Consider the following 14,008-nt stretch of genomic DNA (forward strand, 5'->3'; position numbering starts at 1 on the left):
TTGTTTTTGTTTTTTGTGGATCCATAGAAATGAATGGATCTGTGTGCAATCTGCAAAAATTGCAGATGGGACACGGATGCAGAATACGGTCATGAGCCCTAATGCTGACATTTTTTAGCAGACTATCTAATAAGGCCACGTCTACATAGCGACTTCCATATATTGCATGCATCCATTGAACTTTACAGGGGGAAAAAAGTCACATACATCTTGCAGTAATTGCAGATATTCCCAAAGTTTTGAGAATGTGACAAGTTGCATGCAACATAAGTCGCAAAAAGCTGCACCTTTTGTGGTTTTCGGAACTGTTGGCTAACATAGAAACATAGAAACATAGAAACATAGAATGTGTCGGCAGATAAGAACCATTTGGCCCATCTAGTTAGCCTAACAGCTAACACATCATGGGATCTCAATATTCTTGGGGAAAATCTGAAACTGCCAAAGATCAGTTCATAGGTGCTCATTACGTCACACTAGAAAGCTCTCCCAGTTTTTCCAGCTGTGTTCTAGACATGTATACAAAACCTATCATTTCCATAATGAGCAGAAGGTTATATGCAAACAGTGTTCTCTCTGAATTCCCCCCAGCTCTTCGTTTTCCCATGATGAGCCGCACTGACTTCATCCCTGGAATGGTGGTCATGTTATTTATCATAGAAATGACCTGTTTGACTTTAATGCACGGAACTGGAAGTCCAGAGCCGACTTCTCTCTGAGAGCAGGAAATAGTTTGCACATGGATACATTTCCTATACATTACAAATCGCTGTTCTCCATCAGAAGCTATTGTGTACGGGTTAGAATAAATCGAGAGTGAGAGATCATGGAACAGAAGTGTATAACGCAGCCTCTATGGGGAAAAGAAACTTTTATTGTTCATTTTCTTATTTTTATCCCCTTATATTTTAAGACTTTTGAAAGCTCTTATCTCCAAGGAGATGAGGGAACGGTCTCTGAGAGTTCAGTTACTATGGAAACGTAATATTTTATTGTGAATATTTAGTTTTGAATGTGTCCAGGTCAATATGTTGTTGAGCGCTGTTCACAGGCTCTACTGCACTTTCGACCAAGATAAGAAACGAATAAACCAGGGAGGATACCGCGCAAACGCTTCTTCATTAGCCGGTCATACACATTCAATAGCTGTAGCTAGTTCTCCTGACCCCCCCCCCCCCCCCCCATATACTATCAGTCCCCCCAAAAACATGTATATATATATGTATTCAATGGGGAGACAGGAGAAAGCCACTGCCAGACACTTTTGGTATACTAAAGGAACGCTATACCATAGGAATCAAGCGGATTTATGGACAGCACAAGGCGCAATATCACAGCCAAGTCTCAAAATAGATTTTAGTTTATTGAAGGACGACGCGTTTCGGGGTACACGGCCCCTTTATCAAGTCTAAAAGAAAGTAACACAGTATAAAATTGATAAATATTGAAAAAAATGATACAAAGAAACATTAAGATCTATCTCTAGACATATAATGGGGGAAACCTCCCCCAGACAAAATATAATTCCTCTCTGCAGCGGTTACCCAAAAAAACGTAGTTTTATTGGTATGCAAATGAGCCTCTAGGTGCTATGGGGGCGTCTTTTCAGCACCTAGAGGCTCCGTACACTCACCATTTCTGCCGCCCAGCGCGCTCCAGCCCGCCCCTCTCCTCTAGATCGACAGCCTACTTCTCTTCATCTCGGCCGAATTCTCGCGCATGCGCCGTGTGCTTCTGTATTTGGTGCAGGCGCAGTGACTGTCTCCCTGCGCCGGCATCTTCACTGCGCCCGCGCCGATTACGGCGCAGGGAGCAGTCCAACAGTCACTGCGCCGAATACAGAAGCACACGGCGCAGTCGCGAGTAGGCTGTCAATCTAGAGCAGAGGGGCGGGCTGGAGCACGCTGGGCGGCAGAAATGGTGAGTGGACGGAGCCTCTAGGTGCTGAAAAGACGCCCCCATAGCACCTAGAGGCTCATTTGCATACCAATAAAACTACGTTTTTTTAGGGTAACCACTGCAGAGAAAGGAATTACAATAGCATGGTTAGGTACAGCAGACACTAGCAGATCGCTAGTGTCTGACAGCTAATTAGGTCAAAATGTGGTGGTAGAAACCCTTTAAGAGGAATTCTTCTCCCGTTATGTTGCTCTTAAAAGTCTTTGTTCGGTTGGAAATACTATTGCAGCCTTTCCAGAAGGTATGGCCACAACTATAACTGCCCACACGATCTGGGTAGCAACTGGCAGTGGCCAATGCCGTTACTGCTTTCTTCTTCTTTTTCAATTTACTTGGTGCTAATATATTCTACTGAAAGTGATGAGTGGTTTAGATGGGATTGTTTCCTTAAGATAGGGGTCGTTTTTTATTATATGCCACTGTCTTGTTAAAATATTTCTCAGGGCCTCATGGTTGGAATTGTACGTGGTAACAAATGAGGACTTAAATCTTTTAGTGCCCTCTATTTCTTTAGATGTCTCTTTAGTTATCAGGCACTCCTCCTGGCTTTGCTGGCTCGTGTGAATGAACCTTCAATAATCCATCTGGGGTATTTCTTACTAGAGAACCGTGTATGTAATATTTGACTTTGTGCAGTGAATTCACTCATGGTGGTACAATTTCTTCTCAGTCGTTTAAATTGACTAAAATGAATGCTATCCTTCCATTTCTTATAATGTGGACTCCTATAGTCCAGGTAGCTATTGCTATCCACTTTCTTAAAAAACGTTTTGGACATAATTGTTTCATTGTCCAAGTATAAGATCAGGTCTAGATATTCGATGGATACAGGTGAGTTGTTGGTTGTAAACAAAAGGTTCCACGTGTTTAAAATTAAGATAGGAAATGAAATCCTGGGTGTCTTTGTCGCTTCCTCTCCAGATAAGGATCAAATCATCAATATATATGATCTTGTCCTTTCAGCGGTGTCCACTATGGATATATTCCTCTTCAAAAAGACCCATGTATAAGTTTGCGAAGCTCGATGCGAAACGTGTTCCCATCGTGGTCCCTTCACTGTTTGTAAATTTTACCCTCAAATGAGAACACATTGTGTGTCAGGATAAATTGGATTGAATCTGAGATGAACGTTTTGTGTTTGGAAGATAGAAGACCATCCATCTCTAGGTAATGACATGCTGTTCTAATTCCTGCTTCATGTGGAATGTTGGAGTACAGTGCAGCCACATCCAACGTCAACCAACTATAGGAAGGTTCCCAATTGATGTCCTTCAGTAGTAAGATGAGCTGTGAGGAATCTCTTAACCCCATAATGCAAAACGCCATGCATGTACGGCAGGGGATGCATTGCCAGAATGCATTCCGTCGTACATGCACGGCGGGCTGATCGTGCGGGCACCGGAGCGGTGCGCGCCCGATCACTGCAGGGGTCCGGCAGTCCCTGGTAGCTGTAAAAGCCGATGCTGGCGGATTAACTCCTTCTATGCCGCGGTCCGCCCCGCATGGCATCGGGAACTGCCTTCTACGGATGCCAAGAAGATCCAGCCTCAGGCTGGGTCTCCTAGGCAACCTGTTTGTGTACTACTCACTGTAGTACACGAACAGACAATGCATTACAATACAGATTTATTGTAATGCATTGCAGAGGGGATCAGACCCCCAAAAGTTGAAGTCCCAGAGTGGGACAGAAATAAAGTTTAAAAAAAAAGTTTAAAAAAAATTACGTTTCAAGTTAAAAAAAAACAAAAAAAAACGCCCCTTTCCCCTGATTTTATAATAAAATATAGAAAAAAAACAAAAAACACACACACATTAGTTATCGCCGCGTCCGTAACGACCGGCTCTATAAATATATCACATGATCCATCCCGTCCGATAGACACCATAAAAAAAAAAAACGGTGTCAAAAAAAGGGTTAGATTGGTAGACTGGCACTCTGTATCTGGCAATTAGGTGGAGGACAAACAGGTAATAGTTGAATTAAATGATAGTTTATTCCTAATATAGTAAAAGCAATGTGGATATGTATAAAAAATAGAAATTATATATATATATATATATATATATAGATAAAATATATACAGTGCCAAAACAGCTATTTTTTGTTACCTTGCCTCACAAAAAGTGTAATATAGAGCAACCAAAAATCATCTGTACCCTAAAATAGTACCAACAAAACTGCCATCTTATCCCGTAGTTTCCAAAATGGGGTAACTTTTTTGTAGTTTATATTCTAGGGGTGAAACAGGAGGTCTTCAAATGTGACATGGCAAGTTAAAATTATCCCAGTGAAATCTGTCCTCCAAAAACCATATGGCGTTCCTTTCCTTCTGCGCCCTGCCGTGTGGCCGTACAGCAGTTTACAACCACATATGGAGTGTTTCTGTAAACTACAAAATTAGGGCAATAAATATTGAGTTTAGTTTGGCTGTTAATCCTGGCTTTGTTAGTGGAAAAAAATGATTAAAATGGAAAATCTGCCAAAAAAAGTTACATTCTGAAATTTCATATCCATTTTCAATTAATTCTTGTGTAACACCTAAAGGGTTAACAAAGTTTATAAAATAAGTTTTGAATACCTTGATGGTTCTAGTTTCTAAAATGGGGTCATTTTTTTGGAGTTTATACTCTAGGGGTGCATCAGGGGGCTTTAAATGGGACATGGTGTCAAAAAACCAGTCCATCAAAATTTGCCTTCCAAAAACCATATGGCGTTCCTTTCCTTCTGCGCCCTGCCATGTGCCCATACAGTAGTTTACGACCACATATGGGGTGTTTCTGTAAACTACAGAATCAGGTCAATAAATATTGAGTTTTGTTTGGCTGATAACCTTTGCTTTGTTAGCGGAAAAAAAAAAGATTAAAATGGAAAATCTGCCAAAAAGGTGAAATTCTGACATTTCATCTACCTTTTCCATTAATTCTTGTGGAACACCTAAAAGGTTAACAACGTTTGTAAAATCAGTTTTTAATACCTTGAGGGGTGTAGTTTCTAAAATGGGGTCATTTTTGGGTGGTTTCTATTATGTAAGCCTCACAAAGTGACTTCAGACCTGAACTGGTCCTTAAAAAGTGGGTTTTGGAAATTTTCTGAAACATTTCAAGATTTGCTTCTAAACTTATAAGCCTTGTAACGTCCCCAAAAAATAAAATGGCTTTCACAAAATGATCCAAACATGAAGTAGACATATGGGAAATGTAAAGTAATAACTATTATATGAGGTATCACTATCTGTTTTAAAAGCAGAGAAATCTAAATTTGGAAAGTTGCAAATTTTTCAAAATTTTGGGTAAATTTTGTCTTTTTTTATAAATAAAAATGAAATATTTTGATTCAAATTTACCACTGTCATGAAGTACAATATGTGACGAGAAAACAATCTCAGAATGGCCTGGATAAGTAAAAGTGTTTTAAAGTTATCACCACATAAAGTGACACGTCAGATTTGCAAAAATCAGTCTGGTCCTTAAGGTGAAAAATGACCCGGTCCTTAAGGGGTTAAAAAGGATGGGAGATTTGTAACGTGCTTTTGTAAAAAGATGTCTACATAATGAGAGAGGTTGCTGGTCAATGAATCTATTCCAGAAATAATTGGTCTACCTAGGGGCTTATTGACATCTGTAAGTACTTTCGGTTTGTGGTAAAACAGTGCAGTGTTTGGCTGTCAATAGTTATGTACTCTTTTTCTCTTTTAGTTAACACGTGATCCTCCTCAGCTCTTCTCAACAGAGTGGTGAGGCTCTTTTTATCTTCCGTAAGTGGATTGAAGGGTAGGGGTTCGTAATATGTTGGGTCTCCTAGGATCCTAATTGCTTCTTTTATATAGTCATATTTGTCTTGTAGTATTATTCCTCCTCCTTTGTCGGCATTCCTGATAACCAGAAGGTCATTGTTATTTAACTCAGTGTTTGTTTTTCTTCTTTGGTTAAATTATTTCTGATTTTATTTTTTTGGTTTATACTCCTTATGTCTTTAGATACCAGTGAGAAAAAGGTATTGATGTAGTTCCCTCTGTGATGGGTAGGATTGAATGTTGATTTTGGTTTTAGGTCAGTATGAACAATAGTTGATGAGTCTGTGTTTCCTGGATCAACCCCCCTTTGCATTAATATTCAGTTTTCTGGTTTCTATGGCAAAATGCCTTTTGAGTGTGATGTTTCTAACAAAGGTATTGAGATCCACAAAAAGTTCAAACTCGTTGAATTTTTCAGCAGGGCAAAAAAGACACTTTTGGTGGCAGCTTATCTCCAGGGAGAGTAAGGGTAAGGGTAACAGACGAAAGTATTCACTTCACCCAATTCTTCCCTCCCAGCATCATCTGGGATCTCCCCACACACATTAGTCTGAAGTTGTTCAACTAAAACAATCATTTTTGGGTGAAATTTGTCAAAGAATGATCATTTTAGCCATATGGTGACAAATGTGAAAATAAATTGGCCGTATTTGAAACTATCGGCCAGTACTTGGATGAAAAATCTTATATTTAACCCCCTTCCTGACACAGTGATTTTCCATTTTCATATTTTACTCGCTGCCTTCCTGGAGCACACGTACAAAGGCTTGTTGTTTGCAAGTTGTACTTTTTAGGCCTCATGCACACGGCGTGGCAGTATTGTGGCCCACAAACAGCGGGTCCACAATACAAGGGCAAATTGTGGTCCCCAATGCACGGAACAGCCGCACAACGGACATGTGCATGAGGCCTTAATGGCATACAATTTAGTGGGAAGCTTGAATGAAATTCCAAATAGGGTGGAATTGGGAAAAAAAGATTTTCATCACAGTTTTATGGGTTTTGTTTTTATGGCATTTCCTATGCAGTAAAACTGACATGCTACCTTTATTCAGCAGGTCAGTACAATTACCGCAAAACCACATTTTTATAGTTTTTCTTAGGTTTTAATAAATAAAGGGAAAACACTCCATAACTTTTTTATATTTATATCTATGCAGATGGCAGGCTCATATTTTGCGAGGTGATCTGTATTTTTCATTGATATCATTTTGGGGTGTGCACACCTTTTTGATCACAGGAGGTGAAGCAACGAAAAAAAAAAAAAGCTGTGAATTGGTCATTTTGATTTTCACCATACTAGATAAATACTTTTGTATTTTAAAGGGACTCTGTCACCACTTTCTAACCCCCCCTTTTAAAAGTATTGTTCTCTCCATGGCGCCCTTGTGATTACAAAGGTGTTGTTATAACATAAATTCGCCGTCTCGTTTTGATAAAAATACCTTTTATCTAACCTGTCAATCTTGTGGATAAGGTGCCCAGGGCGTTTCTGAAGGTCTGAAGCTGCCGCCCGCCGCCGTTGGTGCCCAGCTCCTCCCCTGATCCTTTCAGCGCCGCCTGAATGTAAAGAAATCCGCCTCCGGCTCTCGCTCAGTGCCCCCTCCTCCTTTTCAAAGATCCCGCGCGTGCGCACAGGCCTGTGCCTGATGCGCCCGTGCGGACATTTAGAATCAGCCTCATTGAGCGAAGTGCGCATGCGCGCACTTCGCTCAACCTCCTCATAAGACGAGCACTGCAGCCAGCCACTCAGAGCCTGCCAAGCGCTGTATGGAGCCGCAGGCTCTGAGTGGCTGGCTGCAGTGCTCGTCTTATGAGGAGGTTGAGCGAAGTGCGCGCATGCGCACTTCGCTCAATGAGGCTGATTCTAAATGTCCGCACGGGCGCATCAGGCACAGGCCTGTGCGCACGCGCGGGATCTTTGAAAAGGAGGAGGGGGCACTGAGCGAGAGCCGGAGGCGGATTTCTTTACATTCAGGCGGCGCTAAAAGGATCAGGGGAGGAGCTGGGCACCAACGGCGGCGGCGGGCGGCAGCTTCAGAAACGCCCTGGGCACCTTATCCACAAGATTGACAGGTTAGATAAAAGGTATTTTTATCAAAACGAGACGGCGAATTTATGTTATAACAACACCTTTGTAATCACAAGGGCGCCATGGAGAGAACAATACTTTTAAAAGGGGGGGTTAGAAAGTGGTGACAGAGTCCCTTTAATATTATGGACATTTTGGGATGTGGCATTACTAATGATCTTTATTTTTTTATTTTATTAATTTTTTTAATGTGGGGAAATGGGAGTGATATTATTTGTGACCTTTGTTCACACTTTAAGTGTCCGTAGGGGACTTTAACCCGATAACAATGTCTGCCGTACAGATGTCAAGTCTTTAAAGATGGGGGCCTGCTACAGAACGGAGAGAGTGTTACAGCAGACACCTGCGTCTAATGTGATTGCATATTGTGGTCCACTTGGGGACCTAATAAAAAGTAAAAAAATAAAATAAAAATATTCAAATCACCCCCTTTCCCCAAAGTCAAAATGAAAATATTTAAACAAAAAAAATCAATATCATGGAGTTCTCTGCATGCGATAATGCCTGTACTATTAACATATGAAAAAAAAAACATCTCTCACATGGTGAATGGCATAATGGAAAAAAAAATAACGATGGCCGATAATTACTTTTCATCACTGTACCTCCAAAAAAAATCTTTTATAAAAAGGGGTCAAAAAGTCATACACAACCACACAAAATGGTATTATCAAAAACTACAGATCGTCCTGCAAAAAATGAGCCCCACACATCTCCATAGACATTACTATAAAAAGTTATGGGGGTCAGAATATGGCAATGGAAGTTTCAATCAAAAGTTTTTATAAACTTTTTTGTATTAAGGGTACTTTCACACTTGCGGCAGAGGATTCCGGCAGGCAGTTCCGTCGCAATCTGGACGCAAACGGATGGCATTTGTCAGACGGATCCGGATGCGGATCCGTCTTACAAATGCATTGAAATACCGGATCCGTCTCTCCGGTATTTTTTTCCCCCACAGATTTAAAGGTCTGCGCATGCGCGGACCAGAAGAACGGATCCATCAATGCAGCAATTTTAATGCCGGATCGGGCACTAATACATTTCAATGGAAAGTGTTCAGGATTTTTAGCCCGAGAGAAAAATACAGCATGCTGCGGTATTTTCTCTGGCCAAAAAACGTAAGAGGGACTGAACTGATGCATCCTGATGCATACTGAACGGAATGCTCTCCATTCAGAATACATTAGGATAAAACTGATCATTTTTTCCCCGGTATTGAGCCCCTGTGACGGAACTCAATACCCAAAGAAAAACGCTAGTGTTAAAGTACCCTTAAACGCAAGAAAAACTATACCTATGTGGTATTGCCATAATTGTACTGACCTGGAGAATGAAGAGCACAAGTCAGTTTTACCACATAGTAAACGCCATACAAAGAATACCTGTAAAACTGTGGCGGAATTGTGTTTTTTTCCCAATTCTACCCCATTTGGAATTTTTTTCCACTACATTGTATGCAATATTAAAGACTTACAACTTATCCCACAAATAACAATATCTCATATGACTATGTCAATAGAAAAATTAAAAAAAGTTATGGCTTTGGGAAGGCAGGAAGTGAAAACCGAAAACGCAAAAATGGAAAAATCACCTGAGGCTGACAAGCTGGGTGCAGAATATCTTTCTAAAACTACATGCACCAAATTGTGCCAAAAAACTCACCAAATTGTGCCACCTTGTGCCAAATAGCACCAAATATTGCCACAGTTTACGATAATGTTTAGCTGTATGCACATTAGTAAAAGTGGGTCATTGTAAACAGTAGAACAGGGGTAATATAATTTATATTAATATGCTGTTGTCATTATTGTCTTGCATTATGACATTTATTACCATTTATCACCATATTTATCATTTAATAACTGAGAAAACTGCATACAAATAATATATTTATTATATGGCTATGTGAACGGAAAAATAAAAAAGTTTTGGCTTTGGGAAGGCAGGGAGAGAAAAATGGATAATCACTGCATTAGAAACATGTAATTGTCTGATCGCTTCTCCGACAGACATGGTTTACTATTGCGGCTTATAGGAGGATGTTTCTATCAAGCCCTGCCACAGGCTCCACTGGAAGCCACGAGGTACTGTCGAACGAAGCAAAGCATTCAAAGCAGAATTCGGTCCGAAGTCGATTCCAAATCATCCTTCAAAGTCTCCATGTCCTAGAAAAGTAAGCAAGATGCAGAGAGAGGAGGAGTTGAATGTTCCTGATGACATATTCTCATCTATATTAGATGATGTGGATATGGATAGTTTATCCTCTGTAAACTCAATCTGTCAGTTTCCCCTGAGCTAGTAGGTGTAGACCAGCTGCGATGATGTATCCCATACACTGCACAGAGACTATAGGAGATCCTACTCCCCTATCTCTCTCTAGCACATCATTATAAACAGCAGGAGTACTTTATAAAGCAGTACTGAGCAGTGTAGCTGTGAGTCCAGCACTGGGATGAGGTAGTAAACATACAGCCAGCAGCAGCATCTCTGTGTGTCTCTATGCCTCTTTCTTTCTCCAGCAGCTCTTGTCCTTTTCCTTCCATAGACATCTATGAGCTGCAGCTGCAACTTGATCGATCAAGGAACTGCTATAGCCGGTCTTCAATAATGACAGATTTTTTTTACCACTGAATTGAATGTGAATGATCAGAAGGAAACAGGAGTGGAGTGTAATAAGCGTAGAAAGAGGCATTTCCGTAATAACATATATTACAAAGTTTCTTGTTTCTACAATATTAAAAAGCTGAAGCAATTTTTTTTCTTTGACATGTACTCACTCTTCTGTTGCTTTCCAGTCGCACCACAGCTTCATCTCCAAGTCTTCCATCTTTAATTGGAATTGTAGTAGACAAAATTCATTTAGAAGGTTTGAATAAAATTCATTGTCACATTCTGCAAAAGCCATCAGTGGGGGGACTGGAAGGAAAAGAAACAAATAGTAGGTTACGTTCATCCAGTTCTAAACAAGTACCTGTCAACTAGAACCTAAGTACATTATAGACACATGCTGATCGTGTGTATATTTACATGGTAATGGTATTACTTTGTGTTATTATTACCGTACAAATAGCATATAGACTGACAGATACATGGCAGGTAAATACACAACAAGAGGCACAGGTAACAGCGTCTCAGCACTCCTATAATACTAAGTGGACAGGAGAGTCGCAGTTTTTTTACATGTTATTCAGTTATCTAAAAATTGGTAGGCATCACATCCACATTCGTGTAAACAGGGGATGTGCTACTAAGGAAGCAAAGGAACAAACAAAAAGCATATGTATAAAAAAAACATACAATTATTACACATATGTTGAATATAAATGCAAGTAAACAAGAGCTGATCGCCTTCTATATCAATGATTGGTGTAAATGGTCCCTAAGGGGCAGTTTTAATCAGTGTGTGTCCAGGTCAAGGACAAACCTTCGCAGCACATCATGTGGGAGTAAGCAGAAGATATGTTCACATCTGCCAATTTTATGTGGGTTTATATTGTAGAGAATGGGTTGTACTGTTACAGTTTAAGGGCTAGATAGAATAAAAACCACAAAATGTATCCTATTTTGATTCATAGTCCAGGAACCTGAGTATAGTAGCCTTTTAGATGAGAAAAGCCATCTTTCCTGTTCGGTCCATGGAGAATTAATTTGACTGATGCATTTTTCCACAAAAGTGAATCTAAGTTTGTTAATCAATGTGGACAGTGCATCCTGGGCAACAAAGTGTATAACTATACACAAGTAAAAATAACTATACATACCCAATCCCACCCAGTCCCCTTAATGCCCCCAAATAGTAATTATTTCCCCTGTGCCACCACACAGTAGCTATGCCCATGTATGTGCCCCGTTTACAGGAAAAAACAAAACAAAAAAAACTGTAACTACTCACCTAGTTCCTCCGATAATCATCACAGCTCACCCTCAGCACAATGTAGGATACTGTTACACATCACGCTGCTCACTGCTGGGCTGTAAGAGGAGTCCATAGGCTGACTCCCGGCATGCCCAGCTCCTACCACACATCCCAGCAGTGTGGGGCCCCGGCAGCTGAGCTGAGTGGTGAAGCAGGGAGCGAACGGCTCTTTCAGCTCTAAAGGCAACTGTCTCTGTGTCCTATGGATGCACAGACAGTTAAGAGCAGGACATACCTCAGCCGTTCCAGGACCACTAGACAGCCACTGAAATCCAGGACTGTTCCGCCGGATCCGGGAAAGTTGGGAGGTATGTATATGTGGAAAGCCCAACTTGTTGGAAAGCTGTCATCCTAACACAATGCCAGATGATGGTCACAGAGTTCTTCAGACTAACCCTACATATTTCTACTGCTAATGGTTCATGGTTGAAATACATGCAAAACCTTGTCCAAATGTCTGAATACAGTCCTAGGTCCTATGCGATGCAAGATAGCAGCATACTCCCCTACAATTCTGTAGTGTAACCCATGGGCATTTTATGAGCCAAGACCACTGTTTGGTTTTTCCGTATGGCACCACCTTATGGAGGTATTTTCTCCTAGAGGGGGGGGGGATATCTTTGTAATATGGCATCCAAAGGAGCATGCCCAATTTTGTACCCTTATTTCTGAAGTAACAGCACACATGGATTTGTATTATGAGTAAATGTAGAATCCCCTCCTTGCAAATGATGATGTCAGCAGTGCTATTATGATATGAGGTTGTGACTTATTCGATTGCAGTAAGGCAATTTACCAATACACAACTGTATATGTGGAAAGCCCAACTTGTTGGAAAGCTGTCATCCTAACACAATGCCAGATGATGGTCACAGAGTTCTTCAGACTAACCCTACATATTTCTACTGCTAATGGTTCATGGTCATTGAAGCCTCTATGCACCTACTAGCAACAGGTGTGGCTGCAATACAACAAATAGACCTGTTCACATACTTTTACATGTACAGTATTTCTAGCTAAAATTTAAAGAAGATCATCGTCATGGGTTGAGTCCAACTATATCTGATCCATCACTAGATTTAACATTGGTATATGGTCAATCAGGCTTGGACTGGCCCACAGGGGTACAGGGGAATCCCCCGGTGGGCCCCTGAGCAAGGTGGGCCCCTAGTCTCCCACCCCCTGCTCAAGTGGCACATAACATAGTAGACTTACTGCACTACATACATATATTCAATGTAAAGCACCTCAACCAGCCTATGTTCATATAAAAAACTTGTTAAATAATTTATTATATTTGAATGTATCCGTACAGTGGGCCCCCAAAATAAATTTTACTGGTGGGCCCTAGGTACCCCAGTCCGACACTGTGGTCAATGCACCTCTAACCGTGACATTGAATAAACAGTAAAACAATTTACAATCCTCTAAAATGTAAACCTGGGGTATGAAATGAATGAGGCATATCTGAAGACTACTTCTAGGTGTGAGGGTCCTTATCTATCTACCCCGTCCATTGAGAATAACAACATTGCAATGTGCTGGGTGGTAAAGCACCATCTTGGTCACAAGCATCGTGTCTACTCAAACCTTGCTTATAATTTTAATTTAATATATATTTCCATGGTGACGTTATTAACATTCCTGAAATAGACTCATAATCTAATGATCAGCCTCTTAGATCAGATGTGGCTTTCTAGACGGATGTGATAACAGTGCCATTTTGAAGCATTTTTGCAAATGAGGGTTTTTAAGCCCAAACCAGGAAAATATAAAGAAAATATTTTTGTCTCTTTTTATGTTCAGTTCCTTTTTTTCTAAATGAAATACATGCAAAACCTTGTCCAAATGTCTGAATACAGTCCTAGGTCCTATGCGATGCAAGATAGCAGCATACTCCCCTACAATTCTGTAGTGTAACCCATGGGCATTTTATGAGCCAAGACCACTGTTTGGTTTTTCCGTATGGCACCACCTTATGGAGGTATTTTCTCCTAGAGGGGGGGGGGATATCTTTGTAATATGGCATCCAAAGGAGCATGCCCAATTTTGTACCCTTATTTCTGAAGTAACAGCACACATGGATTTGTATTATGAGTAAATGTAGAATCCCCTCCTTGCAAATGATGATGTCAGCAGTGCTATTATGATATGAGGTTGTGACTTATTCGATTCCAGTAAGGCAATTTACCAATACACAACTTAAGGTCACATTAGTCATGGTCCAGCTAATAAATACGGATG

General features: G+C 40.6%; 1 protein-coding gene across 1 annotated transcript in view; it reads right to left on the reverse strand.

Moving 5' to 3' along the window:
- The window catches only part of RAMP1 (receptor activity modifying protein 1), a 67,725-nt gene that overhangs the window by 17,727 nt on the left and 35,990 nt on the right, over window positions 1–14,008 (reverse strand). The window contains exon 2 of the mRNA XM_040441233.1: window positions 10,626–10,764. Within this exon, the coding sequence (XP_040297167.1) occupies window positions 10,626–10,764 (139 nt within the window). The remainder of the gene's footprint in view (window positions 1–10,625; window positions 10,765–14,008) is intronic.

The sequence above is a fragment of the Bufo bufo genome, chromosome 7, assembly GCF_905171765.1.
Source record: "Bufo bufo chromosome 7, aBufBuf1.1, whole genome shotgun sequence".
Lineage (NCBI taxonomy): Eukaryota > Metazoa > Chordata > Amphibia > Anura > Bufonidae > Bufo > Bufo bufo.